The 23,537-nt window shown below is 35.1% G+C and overlaps 1 protein-coding gene and 1 long non-coding RNA gene across 6 annotated transcripts in view; one reads left to right on the top strand and one right to left on the bottom strand.

Annotated features, from left to right (window-relative positions):
- Positions 1-656: 656 nt before the first annotated feature.
- On the bottom strand, positions 657-5,327 carry LOC121416248. Its single transcript, XR_005970114.1, has 5 exons — positions 5,015-5,327; positions 3,674-3,764; positions 2,773-2,934; positions 1,445-1,718; positions 657-1,061 (listed from the first exon to the last, which is right to left on the bottom strand). It is a non-coding gene; the product is annotated as an uncharacterized LOC121416248 (long non-coding RNA).
- A 1,643-nt stretch (positions 5,328-6,970) lies between these two features.
- The window catches only part of LOC121416247 (stAR-related lipid transfer protein 6-like), a 40,536-nt gene continuing 23,969 nt past the window's right edge, over positions 6,971-23,537 (top strand). The window contains exons 1-2 of one of the 5 annotated variants that reach the window (XM_041609759.1): positions 6,971-7,174; positions 14,566-14,686. In XM_041609759.1, the coding sequence (XP_041465693.1) occupies positions 14,579-14,686 (108 nt within the window). In that variant the 5' untranslated portion in view covers positions 6,971-7,174; positions 14,566-14,578. Of the gene's footprint in view, positions 7,175-10,195; positions 10,357-13,689; positions 13,857-14,565; positions 14,687-23,537 lie in introns of those variants that run through there. The other 4 variants (XM_041609760.1, XM_041609761.1, XM_041609762.1 and 1 more) reach the window with 4 other exon arrangements.

The raw sequence follows: 23,537 nt of genomic DNA, 5'->3' as shown, positions 1-23,537 counted from the left end.
AAAATAACCCAAACTTATAAATGTCATAACGTTCCTATTTTACATCCATTTTTGATGAAATATTCGGCATTATGCTAGGTTGATTTTTTTCTATTAATTCAAATCGAATTCTTTCTGTGGAGGACTTGACCTTTAAAATCAAAACTTATATGTACATGTGTAGTAGACAGAGCAGTTTATTTCGTACATTATTTTTTTTTAAAGTAGATTGAAATTCTTTACATAATGATACGAAGATTGAATAGACTGTTTACATTTTCTTAACAATGCATCAGAAATTCTGAATAAAAATAGATAAACAATGGATTAAAAAAAGTTTAGTCAAGATTTTAAACTCTACAGCTAAAGCATGAATATCACAGGTAATTAGGCAATTATATTTCTGAAAGAAATTAAAGGATGATTCTATCATAAAATAGTAATATCAAACAAATGATAATAGCTTGCAATGTATATATAGTGCTTACTACAGAAATGTATCTTAGTGCCTATGAAAATAGGTGGGAAAAAAAAGGATATTCAGCAAAAATGATATTATATAATTTAAATTTGATAAATTAGGAAGCTGCATATGCTTAGAAATATGACCTTTTAATTAACAAAGAGGTTTTGATATTGAAATCATGACGCTTCAAACATTGATTGTTGTTTAAAAAAAATGGTATAAAAATAGACTTGAATCATAAGAATGACCAAGACCATCTCATGCCAAACTTAGTTAAGCATGAGCAAAATGTTGCTTATACCTCTCACATCCCTGCTTATACATTAGCCCATCGTGTGTGTCATTTATTTCCTGGAATTCACATCCCAAACCTTTTGTCAAACAAGAAAAATGTTGTGAATTTGGGTTTTTAAAAGCAAGATGGTCATTTGATCACTAATGATAAATCGGAATGCATGAATACATCCTATCAACTAAGCTACCATTTTGTGATCACAAGTGTCCACTTTCATACACAGATAATCCAATGGAATGCTTAATACCCGAAGCACATGGTCCTTTTCTATTGACAACAGAATGCAGGCAGGAATTCATCAAAGAGAGGAGCAACGGATACCTGCAATAAGGATCAAAACAAAATGAATATTAAAAAATTTGCTCTTCGTTATTCTTTCTGGAAATATATCTTCATTGATCAAGCAATTAATACCCCCTTTACCTGAAGAACAAAATGCATTTTCTTTTACTATTTTTCATTTCTCCTGCAATATGAAAGTTAGCAGATTATCTATATATTTTTTTCTTCTGTGAAATCTTTAAAATTGTCTTATTTCACATATAAAGAGTATAAAATTACAAGAAAATTTGACCAACAAGATTGAAATTTGATTAAATACAGTATGTAGTAGGGGCCAATATATGTTTTCTTCATTATCACATACATCTAGTAGGTGTTGAATACAGAGAATATCAAATTGAAAACTGAGTGTGTATACCAACCTATACATTTACAGAAGACCTGTTCTTCCTGCTAAGTACAGGTCTTGTTCCCCATCAGGACTCCTGATGTAGACATGGCCCCAATCGATAGCACCTACGACTCTTGGAAACCTGTAGCAATCATCAAATTGTCGCTGGGTGGTTTGAATTTCTCGTCATCGGACACTTCATTAACTGTTACTCCTTGCCATTGCCTCAGAAAAATCTTTGATGATTCTGCACACGGATGACTATGATATAGTTGCTTTGTCTGCTTGCATCTTCTAAAAGGTACCTTTAGTTAATGAATGATAAGTGATGTTGTGTAATTGCTTTATTAATATGAAAGCCAATTGATACTTTACCATTTACATTTGCAAACATTGTGCTTCTGTTATGAGCTGATGTTTATGATGCACTGGAACTGATTAAAGAGATTTTTCTTAGATTCACTAAAAAAAATCTACTGCAATAACAATCCATGCAAAATGGAGAATATCTCTCTTAAGCTGGAATGACATACCAATATTTCTTTTTGGGTGATTATAAACCATCCTTCATGATAATTTCCCACTTGAATGACATATTTGTATTAAAAAATGTTGCTACATTGTAAAAAATGAGAGAAAAATAAAATCCCCACCCATTTGCAACCCAAAGGGTTACATGTTTCATTTCCACAAAAACCTTTCTCTGAAATACCCCAACACTCCCCCTCCCCTGTACTCCTGACTGAAAGCAGAAACAAAAATCATACAATTTGGATGATGAATTATATTAGGTTTTGCATTAATTATTTCTGTAAACCATGTGCATGTTATCATTAATATGCAAGAAGTGGCCTGATGATGTCACATCCACACATTTTCCATACATGAATGTACAAGGGTTCCACGATATTTGCTCTGGCAACAATTACTTAATGGAAAATCTGCATGCTATGCAAAACATAAAACTTAATTTTCATGACTAGATACTTCCAACCCTTGATCCTTACATTATTCTGAACTCGCAATAACTATCTTAAATATATAATCAGCAGTCAACCACATTTTTACATTCCTGGAGGAAAAAAATGAACGATTATAATTTCAAATCACTAGAGAACAAGTGGGGATGTGAATATTGCATATTCATGAGGATACACAGAACTGTTTCCCCCAAGTAATGTAAAACTTTAAAATTGAATCAATTCATAATTCTCCATCCAATATTGATGGTTTTTGCGAGCCGAATTTTTCTTTATAAAAATCTCATTATTTTTGGCCTGGAGAATCGCTTTCATAGAACATAATTTGACCCCCCCCCCCCATTACCTTCTGCTTTATAGTTCGCATATGCAAACTCACCAATGGCATAAAAACAAAGTCCTGTCAAAACATGTAACATGTCAGGCAATGTGTCGTTTCTCTCTGTTGGTAGCCCACTCTGAAAGGTTCATCCTTGTAGCATTCAAATGGATTCTTCCTGTCTCTTAATCCATGCTGTGGTCTTCCTATGTGTTGCTGAATCTGCATGGAAGTTGAAAGATTGTGTTGAAGAGTCATCATGAATGGGCAATTTACTCTTTGAATTTCATTTAATTCAAAAGTGTTTAAAGTGAGGAACAGAATGTCAAAGATTATACAGAAATCCCTAAAAAAAGATAGGATAAAAATGTCTAATTGTCATGAGTAGCTTTTCTATTTACCTACATATACTTGTAAATGTAAAGAAAGAAAACTGCCAATTGTTGCTGATCATCATCATTGATCAAACCATGCGCGTCTAAGAGATGCTGAATCACTTTCAATTGGCTTGAATAGTGAAGGCAAGGCACTAATTTTATGGAACATTGTTTACACAAAAAGAGGGTATTGCTTGCGAGTGACTTTCGAATAACATATTTTCATGAATCTTCATCAAAGTCTCATTAAACTTTTTATTCTACATCCACCCCCCCTGGCATTCATAAGACTGACTATGCTTTTTTCTCTCTTTTAAATAAATATTCAACAAAATGTCAGGATTAATTGGAGATCAACAAGCCTTTAAAAAAAAGCTAGTGACCAGTACACATATGCTTATAACATACAAGCAAGGTCCCCCCCCCCTCTTCCTTTTTGTCAATTACTATGACAAGAATGAAAAAGTAACATACATGATACATTAACAATTACAAGATGAATTCAAATCACAGAAATAACACTAAATGCAAAATGCCATTTTAATGATATCTAATTTTTTTCAATATGAATTGATAAGACATACCTCACTCTGTTGCAAGAAGGCACAGCAGTTCAAAAATGTGAGCCATGTTTGTCGTCTTGATTGATCACAATCTGCCGAGTATGGTCTGTTTCTGATATGGAAGAAAAAAAAAGAATGAAAAAATATTTATTCATCAATCATACTGCAATGTACTAGGCCTTATATCAAAGAAAAAAATAAAAAGCAGGTACAATTGTAGAATGATAAAATCCGCTGTTTCAAAGGAGTCTTTCAACATTTTCTGATTTTTTTGTGAGAGGGGATGCTGCGGAGCCACATGAAGTCTCAGGGGAGCATATCTCTGACAGAAATAAACCTATTTATCGGTCTACTACAAATGTTTAGAACTAAAGATCAAATGCACTTGTAGTTATGTGCGGTCTCGTGTGGATTTAACATTGGAAGGACACCTTGTGAAAAAAAAATACTTGAAACAAAGAGAGTGGGGTAGAGAAAATAACCCCCAAAAGATAGAATTTTCAAAGTTAGACCTCAGTTAGAATTACTCAAATTATTCAATTAGGCCTAGGATTTCCATTATTTTTTGTTTTGACGACACCGTAAATCTAGAAGTGATCGCAAATGCGATGCCGAAGGTAAGTAAAACTTAGTTTTAGTAAAATCAAAGTCATATTAAAATTAAGTTCATATACAGCTGTTGGAGTAAACAGTGGTGAGTGGAACCCAATCTTTTTAAAACATTTTTTTTTCAAAAATATTTAAATCAGGGCTTAGCCTTAGACTCGAGTTGACCCTTATTAAATTTTTTTTTTTACTCCAACGATGTTGTAGGACTAACTCTAACATGGCTACCAGGTAAGCCTGGCCATCTATCCAAGCCAAGGCAAAGCCAGCCCAGGGTAGAATACGTTAGACCGGCTCTTGTATTTGTAACGTTAGAATTTTTTTTTTATTTATTTTTATCGCTGCTCTCCTTGGTCTTGATTCACTTTTCAGACAAAATTCGATGCACAGTATTGTGTTGGCAGGGGTATCGTAGACAACAAAAATTCCATGAAAATCACACAAAATCGAAAATCACTCAAAATCACTGCCTGGCATAACTAGTATCGGCCTTTCAATCACGCCTACCTCGCCTGTGAGTGTGACTGCCATTAAATTGCGTCTCGCACTGCACTGCTCATCTGATAACCAAGAACGCACACAAAAATACATGGCTGGGACTGAGCAGCTTAGAGACGCGACGATAACAATGATTAAGATACCATTTCAAGTTTTCGAGTACACTTTTTGGAAAGTTAAAGCTATCAATGATAGTTACAGATGGAACTGAATTCTCCGTCATGATTTAAGCTCCAATAAATTATGTAATTTACTTACAATCTCGGTCGAAGTCGTGAAATTTTAAGCTTTAGATAAGCCGATCACACCGAATCTCGTCTCCGTCCAAAAAACTTTTTTTTGCAGCAAACTTTTCTGCAACCGCAATGCTGCTCTCTGATTGGTTAAAACCGTGGACTAACTTTAATCCACCGATTTAGTCCACCCCAAAGAGCTGACTAAATCGTGACGTCAAATGACGCGTTTTATACCCCGGTATAACTTTAGTCCACCTTTGTGAATCGCAAAAGTTAGTACCTAGGTACTAACTTTAGTCCATGGATTAAAATGACGTCAAATGACGCGTTTTATACCCCGGTATAACTTTAGTCCACCTTTGTGAATTCGGGCCATAATCTTTCTGCTTTTTACCAATATCGGTACCGGATCAAATCAAATACCGGTATGATATCCAAGATGAGAAAGGCATTCTATTACACAATCCGGGCGCGGCCGGATCGACGAGACGATGGACAACCCATTTGATTTTGATTATTTTTCGGGTCGGCCCCCCTTTCAAAACCGTTCCACGCCCCCTGTCCCTGTTATTTTGCACGACGTCACGAATATTGATGATGTCATGATTATGCGCCCATTTTTCTTTTCCTTACTGTCATTACAAGAAATCATATTTTAGTGAACACCCAATATGGGCAAAGAATCAGAAGGAGTTAACACATACATGATATGGACCCAAATTTTTGTAAATTCAAAAAATATATGTATATTTCTGACATCTTTTTTCCTTTTCAAAGTTACGTTCCCCCCCTCTTTTCCCAGGGCTCCGTTTTGTTTTTTTAAATTATGTTTCTGGAGTTTGTAGAGATTCGTAGATGGGGCAAGCCTTAATAACAACACAAGACCTTCTTGGGAAACGAAATAATTTTCGGTTATAAAATGGCTCTATGAGAATTCGTGCGTTTTTCGAGGGAATGCTTTGAGGTATTCTTTCGTTAGATTCAAGGACATCTAACGATTTCATGCTGTAGCAAGATGGTCATAATTCAAGGCACCCTTAAATTTTTTTACCCAACATTGTGTACCTACACCTTAATTACTAGTCCCTTGCGAATGGCATGTACAAACGCCAAGAGTCGTTCGTGAGAGCGACGTACGAGATAAAGAAAGGGGGAGGGGGGGGGCTTTGTGAGGCAAACCCACCCAAAAAGCGTTCCACGTTGAGAGAAGAAAAAGGAGACGAAAAAAAGAAAAGGGTGATGCAATATGACACTATTTGTTGAATATGTGCAAAATCTATCAGTTTTTTTCCCTTTTTTTAAGTAAAAAAGACTTTGTTTGTCACTTTGAAAATTTTTTTTTCTCCATGTTGTTCCCCCTCGATTTATTTTGGCCATATTGTGCTATCTCGGGAAATATACCTTTAGGCTTATAACAAAACTAGTCTGCTGTATCATGTAATTTCACAATTTTCTTGCTCGATCTATCTGCGCGTTTTGCGTAATACAATATTCTCCCACCAATATAATTATGTGGGCAAATATTCAACAGATCACACTAGCTAGCGTCTCTATGCTATTGCGAAAAGAAGAAACACGTTGATAGGACACACGGAAGCGGGGATGTCACATGGTAACTGATGACATAAACATTGTTGATCTAATCAATAAGAATAAATGAAAGTCTTTTATAGGATAACGCAATCCCGTCTACCAAGCTTACGTCATTATATTGATGTCAATTCTTGGCTGAAGGTGGTACTCAGCTTTCATGAAAAAGCTTCGATCAGATACAATCCACACTTGATCAATCCCTATCCTCACATGTCCGATGATCAGTAGATCTTAGTTCGGTAGATACTATTGTTTCCCTGAGATGATACTTGAGACGTGAATAGTTTCCCGGAGACCTGAATTACACCCTTAAAAAATATCGATTGGCTTGCATTGCTTCAGTGCAACGTAATTCGTTGAATAACCCCTGCATTTTATATTATACATGTATTACCCAGATATCCTGTTAAACCACCACTACAAGAATCATTCGTGTTAAACATGTTTCAATTCTACATTTCAGGATACTTCTGATCCAGAGATGCATTGCGGATGATGATGATGATGGTGGGGGTAATACATACATCAAGTGACCTTTCGGAAGAAGTGCCTCGTAAAAGATTATCATTTAGATCCAAGCGCTATTGAGGTAAGTCTCAGTATGAATTCATTGAAATAATCAAAGTAGAATAAAGTAGAATATATTATTATCGCAAAAGCCTCTTAAATCATTACAAAGATATTTTAAAAAATACATAGATCTATATGTAATAGGCTTACGTAGAATTTGGGGAGGGGGCAAAGGTCAAAGACCCGTCGAGGCTTCTCCTAGAGCAATATGGGTAAAAAATACAGAGTATGCCAAAGAAAACTTGAGTCCAAAAGACTTGAAATATATATGACTTTCCCGGAGTACTGTACTGTCGTCTGATCGCCAGCCATCATGATAATTATAAGTAACTAAAAATACCATACAATAAAGTTTTATGCATGCACTTTAGAATAAATTTCAGTAATAAACTTTACATAATAAGGGTATTCAGAAAATCCATAACTGATGATGCAAACCAGTAATGATCACCGGAAAGCTGAAAATCAAAGACTGCGTTTCACAGGGCACTGATCCACTAGAATTGTATGATCAAATAGACATTACTCCTACAAAGGAAGTCTTCCAATCCATATTGAAGGAATTCATAATCTTAAAAATCCGACTTTTGATCTTACATATTGCCAAAGGAACTACCCCTAGTTACAATAACTCTGAAATATTTCCATATAAACTGCCATCCCTTGAAAAGTTAGACATAAGCGACCGCATTTAGACGGAGCGATTTGAAAATGTTGTTATCATTATCATTATTACTATCATTTGCTATCATTCTATTATCATTATTATTTTTATTATCAATAATAATACTATTAGTTTATTATTATTATCATTATTAATAGTAGTAGTAGTAGTAGTAGTAGTAATAATATGCAATATTTATAAAGCACTTAATACAATGCTGCATACTTTTTCCCTGGCACTGATTGGCTTTAGACGAAATGACATTAGACTGAATGATATTAGACCATACAACTGGCTGTAAACCTAGTGTTGACAAACGTATCCGAAAAATGGCCTCTATGAAATGGATTTTTGAAGGTTGAATATAAATTCAAGTTTCGGTGAAACTAATCGGAATGGCGTAAATAATGCAACATTTCGGCAAAACCGGGGAAGGAGGGGGGGGGGGGGGGGCGTGGGCTTTGGACGATGGAGGGATTTTCCTTTCAACACGACGCGACACCGTCATCCAAAAAAAAAAAAAAAATCATTTTTTTTCCCAGTTGTATGTCGCCTTATAGGCTAACTTTTCAGGTTGTTTCATTTACTTGACCACTAGAAATCGCAAGCTATACAGCCTTAAAAAATAAAGTAAATGAAGTTATTCCTGTTTTTCATTAGAAATTGTGTAAATAATAATGATAATAATAACAACAATAATATTGTTATCATTAATAGTAATGATGATGAAAATAATAACAATAATAATAATAATAATATATTTTCTCACCTGCATAGCAGAGTGAGACTATAGGCGCCGCTTTTCCGACGGCGGCGGTGGCGTCAACACCAAATCTTAACCTGATGTTAAGTTTTTGAAATGACAGCATTACTTAGAAAGTATATGAACCCAGTTTATGACACTTGGCCATAAGGTTTATCAAGTATCATCAAACATCCTGTGTGAGTTTCAAGTTACATGACGAAGGTCAAAGTTCATTTAGGGTCAATGATCTTAAACCATGTTGGGGAAATCAACATCAAATCTTAACCGAAGGTTAAAGTTTTTGAAATGTCATCATAACTTAGAAAATATATAGACCTAGTTTATGAAACTTGGACATCACATTAATCAAGAATTACTAAACATCGTGCGTAAGTTTCACGTCACATGATAAAGGTCAAAGGTCATTTAAGGTAATTGAACTTTGGCCAATTTAGAGGTAATAATTAGATTGCTGTCATAACTTTCAAAATTTATAGATATAGTGTATAAAATGTAGATATAGGGGTAATCAAATATCACAAGTTTTAGATCACATGATCAAGGTCAAATGTCAATAAATGTAGTATTGTATCATCATATGAATGGTGTTTTTGTGAATAATTATTTTATAGTAGTTTTCAAAGTCAGCATTGCTGCTATATTGAATCGCGTGATGCAGGTGAGACAGCCAGAGGCATTCCATTTGTTTACTCAGGGAAGCCACTTCAGTTCTGAAAACTGTTCTCCCAGCGGGCCTTGCTATTATTATTATAGTGTTACATTATTACATGATACCGATTGAATAAAACAAAAGCTTCTTTAAATGATAATTCAGAGAATGACGTCACTCAATGACCATAATGGTTCCATGGCGAGGAAGGTACATTGAATACCTACTCTCTTCCAGTCATCAGATAACGCGTTTAATAGTTAATAACAAGCTAGATTGGCTAAGGTTCAAATGAGAACCTCTAAGTTATAGTTAAACCAGAACGGTTGTTTACAGAGCATTGTTCACACGATTCTTTACATGTTTCATGTAAATTGTTCCTACTTTGTATATATTTATTTCTACAATGATGACAGAAGGGGTTGGGTGTATAGAGCATGCAAGATATTTTTAATTGTATTCGATTGATTATCTGATCGATTTTTTGCCAATTTCAAACACAATTAGGATGTTTACATTTGATTTCATATACCATTTCTTTTTAGTAATTATACGGCCTATTTATATTTCCATTTTTTTTATTAATACATTCTATTTCACGTTATTTTGATTGATCTTTTTCTAATATATTTCATTTATCTATTTCTATTTATTTTCTTTAACTTTATTATTATTTTTTTTTTTGGGGGGGGGGTTGGAGGAGGGGGGGAACTAGCTTTTTCCGGTCGCTAAATAATTTAATGAACATAAACATCTTTATTATCGCCTTACTGTCACTAAAGTATTTGCTTGTGTGAATATGACTCGTTTGCTTTACAAACTCACTTTGGTCAACGTTGGGTGGGACATGTAAACAAGTTAATCTTAAATCCAAAAGATACAGAGTTTATAACTGGCCCAAGTTTAACGCACTTTTGAAACCTAATGACCAAGATTAATTAGACTTCGTAAGTATGTCATGCTGATAAAACCATGCATGACCAATATTTTGAAGAGCACTAAAGAACGTAGTTCAGTTTACAATAGTCTCTTAACATTTGCAGCAGCTGCTTTTCTCGGCAGAGCACATTTTCATCAGCATCATAGTAATATTGTCATTTACGGAATATTACGAATCTGTAAGTACGTTGAAATTATTTCTTCTACATTATTATAATTTAATCAATATAAAGCAGTAACTGAAAATCAACATATTTTAACCTTGCTTCAACCACCTTGACCTCTGAAATCAGAGATTCAGTAATTACACATTACGTAATGTGATATCACTATCAACAGGTAGGTTACTAATGTTAAATTAGTCATTAAAAACCTGCGACCGTAAAGGTATACAAACATTTTATCACTTATTTGCTTTGCTACGGAGTAGTGTAAGTTGAGGAAATCACAATTGGAAAGGCTTTACACATACACTGCCTGCTTTATACCATGTTTAATGAAAATGTAACACCCGGGATGTGACGTCAGAATATAATTATAGAAGCAGCACTACTCACCACCGCAGACGCTATGTCTACGACGACGAAGAGCAGCAAATGCTACAAAACAACAACAACAACTACAACAACACGAACAACAACAGTAACAATGGCAAGTAGTACTAGTCCTACTACTACTACTACTACTACTACTACTACTACTACTACTACTACTACTACTACCACTACTACTACTACTACTACTACTACTACTGCTGCTGCTGCTGCTGCTGCTGCTGCTGCTACTACTACTACTACTACTGCTACTACTCTACTTCTTCTTCTTCTTCTACTACCACTACTACTACTACTACTACTACTACTACTACTACTACTACTACTACTACTACTACTACTACTACTACTACTACTACTTAGCTAAATAGATTGAGGGTGCCGAACGTGGCACATGGGACGAATTTTCTGAGAAGTCGCGACCTAGCGGAAATTTTAACCTTTCGAAGAAACCGAAAAAAATAAAAATTACTTTGTGATATATTTTGGCATACTATTCAGAAAATGATATAATTTATCCCATGCCTTACAACCATTATTATTTTCTTTTTCATTTTCTTGTTTCTTGTCATGGAACTTTTCTTTGTGTGTGTGTGTGTGTGTGTGTGTGTGGGGGGGGGGGGTTCAGTGACCCCAACCAGATATACACTAGTGATTACAATATATAGTACTGCTACTTTTTTTACTAGGTCTAAAACTAATTTGTACATTTTTTCCTTTTCATAATTTCTGTTCTCCAATACATTACATACCCCAAATGGTTGATTTCATGAAGCTGTTTTTCCTAAGTCATGGGTCATCACATTTTATTAAAGAAATATATTATATGCCCTATAATAGTAGAAAAGCCTTCAGCTATGAGTATGATGTAGAGTAATGGGAAGGACTATGATCAAAATATAGCATACGTCACAACTTTTCGAATGCAAGCACTTAGAGACGACAGAGACGGAAGACAGGCACCATTTTCTTTGATTTCAATCTTGAATTATTGACCGAGATAACATATGCTGCGGTCACTTTCGGAATGTTTGACTTTATGGTTAAATCAAACATTTGGTATCAAAATCAATACCAGGCAGGGCCCTTGGTATACCGTCTTTTGCAAGCGTCTAGGTTAAAGAAAAATACAAGAAACGGTGAAGAGAAAAAAGTGTGTTATCTCCAAGGGACCATATGTTTATATAATATAAACATAATTATGGCACAATTTCAGAGAAAGATGCTTTGTCATACATTTTTTGTTCACGTCTTTAACCTATTTTCTTTTTAAACAATGAAACTATGAAAGCCTATTTAGTGAACGCAAGTTTAGAATGAGGACTTGTGTTTGAGGGGCACTTATTATATATACAGTGCCCACAGGGAGGAAAAGATGCGGTCTTGTTTCTATTATCTACTAAGTCACCAAGTTTATTGATAAATAATATGAGTTAAGTAGATGTTTATATACATTTACATAATAATACTAAAGATGAATTCTATGGTGAAGTAATGCCTCATAAAAGGGAGATTTATGATCACAATCGATGTCCAATGAACTTTAGGGGTTTCAATATCGAGGTCCCTTGGATGGGAAACAATATTATCAGTCTTCTTATTGATTACTTACAAGCATTTGTGGTGTCTTAACATTGACAGAGTAAAGCAATTTGCTGTGGGGAATTATAAAAAAAACATCATTATTTATCGCCTGTATTGGTTCATAGTTTACTGCAAAATGGACAAATCTAAACACAGCATGCAAAAGGAAAAGAAAACACTTGCTGGAGAAAGATTATAACCAAATGATTTAATAAACCAAACCCCCTAACACTATACCAAAACAACAACAACAGCAGCAGCAGCAAAATGAACTATATACTTTGTGAACGAGAAAATCAAAGGTGAATAACTAAATAAAACATCACTATTATAAGGGTACTACTACTTTGATGAACACATATATTTTGTTGGCATTGTCATCATGATAGTATTGTAGATTAGAACCCCTTGTAATCCTAAAACAAACAAGGGTTTGTCGCTTCTATTATGCATATTGCGATGTTATGCTCTCAAACTTAGCAATGGTGTAAACAATAGAAGTTTGACTGGATGAATCAATAGCTGTATTTGTAACAGCGTAATATGAGTAAAGTTGAACTCATAAGATAAAAAAGTGAAAATACTTGAAGAACTTTTGTAGGCAAAATCATTATGATAAACATTAGTTTATCTATATTCAAATAACATTCAGCCCCGATTCAGCCATTTATGTTTAATCACTCATATGAATAAAAGTAATTCTTACATCATTCATGAACAATAGCAACTCATCTTTTCCTAAGGTAACCAGAAAATATACTCTATTATTCATGAAAACTAGAAATTAAAATTGTTGGGTCGATTTTTGAATAATGTTGTTTTTTCTTAAGTTAATAAACACATTTCTAACATTTATGTATAATGAAAATTTTCTATTTTTTCGTTTTCTATGAATGATGACAAACACCCTGACTTAAATCTATCTGCGCCCACGACATGAGATTTCATCTTGAATATTGCTAAGTTGAGTTCTTCTATTCATCCCTTTGTTATAAACAATAGAACATTTTATATACATGATATAGATGATTTTTCATTCTCCAAAATATTAAGTTATACCGATCAATATAAAAGGTGTAAGTGCGAGGGGGTGAGAGACGGGGGGGGGGGGGCGACAGAGAGAGCAAGCGAGATAGAGAGACGGGGAGGGAGAAAAAAGAAAATAAATTTCATCTACCAGAAACCGACAGCAGTACTATAGCCTACTCACAAAAACGCATTTTCAAACAATAATTGGTAAGTTTGCCAAGACGTTTCCAGTTTCGTACTTATTGATAGATCATTTTGTGTACGAATTACGTAACATTGTTAGTTTACTACATAGGAACGGCCTTGGAGTGCAAATAAAACCCCAAACTAAACACAGAACACGCTTTCCTTACAAAATATCACAGCAAATCCACATTATGAGCTGTACTGAGTTGTGATTTTTTTATTGATTAGTGATTATATTACGAACGATTTCTTATTGTGGAATGAATGCGTTTCAATCTTATTGTCAGGATCATTATCATATTAAATCAGGTACAACGAAGCTGAATTTTGGTAAGATATTATGATAAGTACTACTAATCAATGACCTTTCATGATTGGCGTGCAACAGTTGTAATTTATCATGAAGTCTTTTCTCTATGATAAAATTATTCAATGACCTTGAAATTACATTGCGACGTAACGGGTCGTAAAGTAAAACTGCAAGCCGTTTGATTCAGAATCAACTTTTCAAAAAAATATATATATTATTGCTAATGTTACTAATAAAGCACCACTGAAAATTCTGCTACTACAATTACTACTGAAACTACTACTACCATGACTACTTTTACTGCATACTACTAAATGGCTATTGGACCAAATGGTTGTTAGACGAAATGTTGATGGGCGGATTGGCATTAGACTAAATGAAGGAGACCAAAAATGCGATGAAGTCCATGTGACATCAATTTTTTTTTCCATCTTTTTGGGTTGAGGCATGTATTTTTATTATATACTTAACATTATTCGACTAATACAAAAAGAAATAAACGTAATATTTAATATGAATAAAAAAAATATTGGATGATTACGGAGAATGAATTAAGTTCAGAGATTAATAAATAAACATTAAGAGAAATTAAATTGATGACAAGTGAAGAGAGACGATGCGACATTATTGATGAACTATACCTTTTTGATCAAATAATACAAGTTTTCGGGACCTCACTCTCAATTTCTTTCTATTGTCATTTTTAAAAATTATTTTTATTCTTTCCAGTTGTTGATACATCATGACAACTCTTCAGTATGGTGAATACATACAGCGCGTTAATGAAGCCAAAATCGTGGTCGAAGAAATGCACAGTGATAAGACAGACTGGAAAGTGAGCAAAACAACGGTGAGTTCATTAAATACGATCATTTTATAGAAGATCTTGCTTTCATTCTCAGTCAAACCAATCTTTAAGTTGGTTAAAATACCGATCAACCTTCAGTTGGTTTTATTAAAGCATGCAAAATGAACTAGAAAATCCAGCAATTAGTTGGTATGTATTTCAACAAACCTTTTAAGTGGTATATAATAAACATGAGAGTTCAGTATAATTTATATTCAAATAATTTGATAAAACCAAAACTTTTGCGAGCAATGGCGGAGGTGGGGCACATCCGGCCCCGCCCCCCTTGAGAGGCACAATAAATATATATATCCGCTCGTCAAATTTAACCTGGAACGAAGTGACATAAATTTTGGTTGGAAATTAAGAGCCTTTTTTCTCTTTTTTTTTGCTTGCCAAATATTTCCTGTAAACAAAATGCTTTCTGAAAAAACATAGATCTGCCCTTGTTAAGCATGTTAAGTGATGAATTGAATTGATAGGACGTCGTCCTTCCCCACAATTGCAAGCCCTCATGAATATTGTAAAAGGGGATTTTTTTTAATTTTTACTTTCATCGATATCAGTAATAATTAAAATAATGACCCTTCCCACAAAAAAAAGCAAGACAGCTATCGACAACACTCGAAACTCGAAGTCCAAGATGCCCTATACCACGACATGCATCAATACCGCAGGTCGCCATCTACTGATAAGAATGAATATTACTTCACCCATACCTATATGGTTTACTGACGGTTGGTTTAATATCACTTATATCACACTAATCTTCACATGGGCTGACAACCTTCGGGCTAAACCCACTTAGTCCAATTCTCCTTTGGTCTCATGGTCACTTGGTCTAATAGCCAATTAGTCTAATGACCACTCGGTCTAATGGACAATTGGTCTAATGACCACTCGGTCTATTAGCTAATTGGTCTAATATACATTTGGTCTATTGCCTAGTTGGGCTAATCTTCACTTGGTCTAATTTTTGTTTGGTCTAATTGTCTAATGCTAGTTAGTATAATACAAGTTCGTCTAGTCCTCACTTGGTCCATTATACTGACCCTTTCCATATCGGAATATCAAATATTTTTGGTTCGCGCTTCGCGCACGTATTTTTTATTTTCATGATAAAGATATAATCGATATAGGCTTCATCATAAGAATTATATTTCATTAAAATAATCCGTTCGATGAGCGACTATCTCGTCATCGGTAGTCCTTCATGGAGAGGTTTTCATGGAGAGGTGATAAGTGACAATCCGATAGTTCACCATACAACCTATCTACTCTTTTCAGACATCGCCCTTACATCTATGTTCATATCTAGGCCTATCTAGGTTGCAATATACTTGCGTTTCGAATTTTCGTTAGGTGATGCATGGAGGTAGAACTTTCTACCTCCATGTGTGAAGCAATCGGATATGTCATATTTAATTCTTTAGAACTGTAAAATATTCCTGTTGATCGGTGAGGTCCGTCTGTGAGTGCTGGGGCTGGATTCTAAAGACCTTTAATCTCTCTTTTTCTTATTTCCTTTTCTATTTTTGTTTCCAATTTTTCTTTTTAATTCAACTGGTCATGCTCAAGTTGGTACCTTATTTTTTTTATATGCTAAACAACTGCAAGAATATTTATTAGGAGGCTGCACTCTACAAGCTCCGCTTTTTAGCAGCCTCCTCCATTTCCAAGCTGATTTGTAATAATCTTGAATATAATTTTCTGTACAGGAATATTTGAAATATGTTTTGTTATTTATATATGTCAACATGTACAGAAGAAACTGTAATTGTTGAAAATGGAAATAAACGAATGAAATGAAATATCAACAATAACAAATCACAAAACTCAATAAAATAATAATTTTGGACATGCTAACCCTTCATGTATTCAGACTTTGTCATCTTCGTCTTTTAATTCAAGAAAAATGGGTGGGGAAATTAGAATCAATTCAGTTTCTACTTCAAAACTATCGGCATCAAACATGCGTGGGATATGGAAATTCATACGGTACCTTGCATTTTTCAAAAGTGTTTTTCATTAATTTGCTACTATATTTTGGATTTGGGTCTCCTGAATTTCTTCGGTAGGCCTACATCAGGCCTTTTTCATGATGTCATTGAGAATGGAAGTAAAGGAATGAGCAATATGAATCAGCTCGTACAGCTTGATAATAATAAACATAAACCAATCTAAAGAACTGGGTATTTGGTCTATCTTCCATGCCTTTATCTAATATCCTGGTTGTAGTATTATAACTCAAAATGATAACTTCGTTATCTGAACAGGCGTTATGAATATTCAATTGAATTACATATAGAAGAAGGGCACGGAACCCTCTCATCCTTTCATTTTAAGAAATCAAATTTGAAGCATGTAACCTCATCGGGCACTTACTGAATTCAAATAGCGCGGAAATGAGGACAATAATTTTATCCAATTGTTCGCGGTTCCCTTAGATGTGAGTTCCTTTAGTCTTCCCGCGACCCTGCCTCGGGTGATCTCTTACATGACAACTCTAGTGGTGTGAGAGATATTTAGTTGATTGTAGACATGTAAAACTTCATACAGCATCAAAGCAAGGGGTCTGTCTTCTAAACGGCAAAGAATAGAGAAGGAAAATAAATGTATTTTATTGATAGACGAATAAAAAAGGTTAGGCCCATGGTTACAAAACATTTTCCAAATATTCCACACCCCGTTGAGATAATCCCTAATTCAATAATTAGCGATTTGTAAGCAATGCAGGTATGAAAATGCACTCAAAACAACAGGGTCTGTTTTTTTAAAGAGACTAATATTCATGGTAGTATTCCCATGGTAGTTTCTAAAATATATCTTCGCAAAATTACTATAATCAAGCTTTATGAAACTGGCCTGAACTGCAAAGGCGTGGAGCCTTATAAAACTTACCACATAAACACCGTAAATATTCAATTTTGCCTCTTTTTAAAGAACCCCCCCCAGATAACTGGAGGAGAGGGTGAAACGTTCTAGATGAATATCATGAGAGGTGGGGGGGGGGGGGGTGAATTTAATGTATGAAGGAAATTTCCGTTTTCTAAAGAGCATACAACTTATACTTTCCCGTCAAAAAGAAATATTGATTCAAAAGTTTATAAAAACTTATATCCACATTGCCGACCTATGTTAAAAAATGTGGTAAGATATATCAGTTGATAAATTTTGGGACCTTAACTATGGAAGCTTAAAAGTGCCACCGAGATGTTGAGATAATTATCTTGGGAAGTCGACATCTTGATAGCAATAGATAAGATGACGAGATCCTGGATCTCATCATGTTGACATCTTTTAGAAGAGATGATGAGATGACAAGATCCCGGATCTCATCATGTTGACATCTTTTAGAAGAGATGATGAGATGACAAGATCCCGGATCTCGTCATGTCGTCATCTTTTAGAAGAGATGGTCAGATGACAAGATCTTCGATCCATGATCATGTCATCTAATCATCTCTTCTACAAGATGTCAACATGATGAGATCCGAGATCTCGTCATCTCATCATCTCTTCTAAAAGATGTTGACATGATGAGATCCGGGATCTTGTCATCTCATCATCTCTTCTAAAAGATGTTGACATGATGAGATCCGGGATCTTGTCATCTCATCATCTCTTCTAAAAGATGTTGACATGATGAGATTCGGGATCTTGTCATCTCATCATCTCTTCTAAAAGATGTCGACTTGATGAGATCTGGGATCTCGTCATCTTATCTTTTTCTATCAAGATGTCGACTTCCCGAGATAATTATCTCAACATCTCGGTGGCACTTTTAAGCTTCCATACTTAACTGTCTCATTTTCAAAAGCAGTTGGCCCTACACTGCGCGTGCATGTTTGGACATAATCACTTCGCAGGCTGTGATGCGCGAAACCCCCCAAAATGTAATGTTATCAAATTAATATGCAGTTACTTTAGAAAGCTGTCTCTCTATCAACAATTTTTTCAACCCCGCATGGGTAAATGAGGTTGGGGAAGATTATGTGTGCATATAAAATTAAGCAAAGTGCGATTTAGTAGATCAACTATCACCGTTCTTTCAGTCTAGTCCCCCTCCCTCCCTCCATCCCTCCTACTCACTCACTCACTCACTCACTTACTCACTCACTCACTCACTCACTCACATCCCCTCAGATATTCTTGAGTTCCATGGCTGCATAATACAAATAATGCACGTAAGCGCGTGCATGCATGCAGGGCTAAACATTACACAACTCCCAAAAATGTTTTGTTATCTGATTGGTCCAAATCGGATCACATGATATTCAGCAAATTGCACTATTACATCCAAAATGCACTATATTGCAATCTGACGTCAGAGTGCAGGATAGTGCATTTGTTATGACGTCATAGTGCAGTTTAGTATGAATATCATGTGATCCGATATGTGATCAGATTAAAGAGCGTTCTTGGGAGTTGTATGATAAACCCTATCTAATCTATCTAATGAGAGTGTGAGTGTATGAGAATGTTAGGGTGTGCGCGAGAGGGGTGTGTAAGCGTGTTAGGGTTGTGTGTGAGCCGGTGTGAGGGGATATGTGTGACAAGCGGAAGAACCGAATAAATCGAGTCGATACCCAAATGAGAAGGCTGGTGAAATGTGTGACAGTGGTGGTATTTGTTATGGAGTGGTTTGGTGGGGTTGGGTGGTATATATTATGGTGTGGTTGGGTGTTTATTTTGTTTGAAGGAGTATTCCAAACTGAAAATAACACGATTTGAACAGATAAAGAAAAATCAGGCAAACAAGACACTTGAAATAACGAAATTATAACATTCAAAATATTTGAATTATTTCGGAAATGGGATAGTGGTAATGCGAAGGAAAGGAAGGAAAGAGGTATTATGGGAATTGCTTTGAAGTAATAAGATTAAGTATCTCCCTCTTTTAATTTGCTAAATAAGGATTGTTGTTATTTTGCTTAGTTGTAAATATTAGGTAGTTCATAATGAATATTGCATTTTTGTGATATTCTGAGTATTTGAATGAAAAAAGGTAAATTAAGATTCTTGGATTGTTCTGTATGAGTTTAATGATTTTGATTACAGAAAAGGACAAAGAACAAACACTATTTACAAACAATCAATAAAATATTATAGTGGCGAGTATGTGGCACATTGCCATTTCTATCGGTAAATTGCCAATTCGTCCACTGCCAACTCGTTCAGTCACCACATGGTCTACCTTCATTTAGTCTTATGCCATTCTGTCCATCAACATTTTGTCTAACAACTATTTGGTCCAATCATCACTTCGTCTAATCACCAGTTCGTCTATTACCATTTCGTCTAGTAATAACCAGTTAGTCTAATACCCATTTAATTTTCATTCTTTTTGCTTAATTACTACTTTACTTTAATTAGACTAAGTGGTATGTGGACGAAATGGCTATAGGACCAACTGGTAATTAGACGAAATGGACCACGTGGTGAGTGGGCGAACTGATGGTAGACCAAATGAAAGTAGACCAGTTGGCAATTGGACGTATTGACATTAGACAAATTGGAAATAAATGTTTCTATCCAATATTGAATCCCACATCGATTTGACTTCCACACAGCAAGAAGGAAATCAGGTTATGATAAATATAATGAAGGAAAGGGTGAGGCTTTTCGGTTGAGTAATTTCCTTGAAAATGATTTTTCTTGTATAGTTCATGAAATTACGACAAGCGAAAGGACATTAGCTGATTACCAAGAATAATCTTAACCGCCTTGCTCATTTAAACGGAAACCCCCTTTATAGACATTAACCTTGTTTACATGCTATTGGAAATTGTGTTCCAAGGCCCTGTTACAACCGGTAATGTCGCAGCGAAGAATAATGTCACAACCAACGCATAATGTCGAAGAGTGTGACATTATGCGTTGACCATCTAGTGCATAATGTCACTGCCAACGCATAAAGCCAAAACTTTCTGTCACATAACGTCACGTGTTCTGACGCATCGTATCGCTGCAAATTTCTAACGCTGTCACATGGCTCTAACGTAATTTCGTAGTGTTATTCAGTTAAGAAATCCTAATGTCTGATAACTTCATAAAAATATGTCTCCAATCGGTATTTGTCCCAAGATGCGTGGTGGAACGTAATTTTGAAAATGTGTGTGTGTAACGTTGTAGCAGGGACAGATCTAGGGCTGGTGCCCTTTATTATCATGATACACAACGCCCCTCTCGTTTGGTCTGCGACAGATTTTGGAATTAATCGAAGTAAAATTAGATGTGAATATCGGAGCATCATACGGAAACTTCAATGTTCAATGTGACTATTCTACTATCCTTATTACTATAATACTTTGTGAATAGTATAGTAATAGTAGGAATGACGTCATGGTAATAATACGTTGGGCTACGCTAAAAAAATTGACCTTTACACCAAAATTAAAGCCTTCAACCGCCAAAATTTAAAAAAGCATTCTAAAGGTAATTTGCACCTGAAATAAAAAGATACTTTTAATTCACGTTCTCAGAAAATTAGTAAATTTGTTTCAAAAATAGGATCATGGACCAGCCGTTGAAATGCCATCTAAATTTCATTATATTTAGAACTTAGAATGGGACATTCAAAGCTGTTTTTGTTATAATGAATAGTGTGAGCACCTTACAAAAGAAATACTGAAAGTGTGAAGTGCGAACTTTAATATTTCTTTGTATATTTACTTGTAATCGCTATTTACACCGGCTTGCCAAATTAGCATCATAGCTATGCAGAGTTGGATTGATTGATAGTGGGGAGGAAAGTGGTCTTCAAAGTCAAAGAAAGAAGGTTCTACCCGACAATCCTTTCCAGTCTGTAATAATTTACAATTCCCATTCGATGAGAGGTCTATTTAGGTAGCTCAATACGTACATTGGTTTAGCAAAATAGAATAGACATTTTACATTGTTACTTGTAACTATGGATGTGGCAGTCCTACCTATGTCGCGAGTAAATACACATTCCTTAAAATGGATATCACTGTTAAATTAGCTGTGACGTGCTTTGGATAGTTAAGGCATAATGTCACAATCTGCGACATTATGCGTTAGTCAATATATAATATTAGATAGCCAAGACAGATAGCCAAGCGCGATTGGTCAATTGCGCGTCACGTGATATGATCGAAATCCATGTATTTTCCCAGCCGGTCCACCTTCGATGAATATATTGACCAACCGGTCCGTGAATATATTTTTCTACGTGTATGGCGCCCTCTTGTGGATTAGATGTTACCAACTACACGGAAATAAAATATGTGGGACTAAAGTATATGGACTGGACTCTAACTTAGATCTATGGCTAGGCCTAAAACAAACTTGATTTGATTAGAAAAGGGCCATTCACTGCATTAGAGTAGTAGTAGACTAAAGTTACATCTAGATCTATACCAGTTCCATCAATCACTGTGACTATCGTAAACAACAGGCTGCACGCATCATTAGGCCATTTTTATCTACATCATTAAAGGCTATCTAATATAACAGATATTGACTGATGGGATGTGTAAAAAAATTCTTTGGACCGCCTAAAGGATTAATATTTTCCCTCGTGATCATATTTTCCCTCAGCGCTGCGCGCTTCGGGAAAATATAACCCCTCGGGAAAATATAAATCCGGCGGTCCAAAGAATGTTTATATTACACACCCCATTAGTCAATATCTGTATATTAGATAGCCAAGACAGATAGCCAAGCGCGATTGGTCCATAACGCATCACGTGATATGATCAAAATCAATGTATTTTCCCAGCCGGTCCACCTTCGATGATTATATTGACCAATCGGTCCAGGAATATATTTTTCTACGTGTATGGCGCCCTCTTGTGGATTAGATGTTACCATGCATTATCAGCCTGCCTTGGGTCCTGGACCTGGTCTTGGCTCGAACTTGGATTTAGATCTAGGGCTAGGCCTAAACAAAGTTTATTTGAATAGAAAAGGGTCATTCACTGCGTTAGACTAACGTTACTTAGATATATCTATAGATCAAGATCTAACGTTAGATCTATACCAGTTCAATCAATCACTGTGAATATCATAAACATGCTGCACGCATCGTTAGGCCTAACTTTATCTTCATCATTAGAGGCTATCTAATATAACAGATATTGACTGATGGGATGTGTAAAAAAAATTCTTTGGACCACCTAAAGTATTAATATTTTCCCTCGTGATCATATTTTTATCACACACCCCATTAGTCAATATCTGTATAATGTCATACTCTGCAATATTATGCGTTGGTGTGACATTATGCGTCGGTGTGAAATTATGCGTCATTGCAACATTACTGGTTGTAACAGGTCTATCGCATGTTCTCCGCTACCATGACTTCATTATAAGACCGACTGCATCCGTCCTTTCAACATCACTAATCTGTTTTAATGATTAAAAAAATATACACATAAATATAAACACTAATAGGCATATAGGACTCTGTCTATCTATTTGCAATTTTGGCAAAGCAAGTAATTATGTTTATCCCAACTTCAGATCCACTTGCATATCAACAAGGATTAACGCTAAAATATATATATTTTTTCAAATACCATGAAATTTCCTTAGATATATTTTCGCTTAATTTGTATACATGGACGAAGAGATACTGCAAATCAAGATACTCTCCAGTCGCAATAAACGTAATCTCTTCCATTTCCAATGTGGCTTGAAGTTTTCCCTGAAGGGGGATTTATTTTAATTAGGTGTATATATATAAAATAAATATATATATCATGTAGCAAAGACACTGATCAATCAAAGAATATTATGTATGGTAAATGATAGTAGCTTCTTGTTCAGGGTATCTAAAGCATTACCTATGTATTTCATGAGAAAATACCAAGTAGGATAAAAACCTCAT

The sequence above is a fragment of the Lytechinus variegatus genome, chromosome 5 (genome assembly GCF_018143015.1).
Source record: "Lytechinus variegatus isolate NC3 chromosome 5, Lvar_3.0, whole genome shotgun sequence".
In the NCBI taxonomy this organism is placed as follows: domain Eukaryota; kingdom Metazoa; phylum Echinodermata; class Echinoidea; order Temnopleuroida; family Toxopneustidae; genus Lytechinus; species Lytechinus variegatus.
Note: the sequence above shows the minus strand (reverse complement) of the source record. Positions and strands in the feature narration are given on the sequence as shown.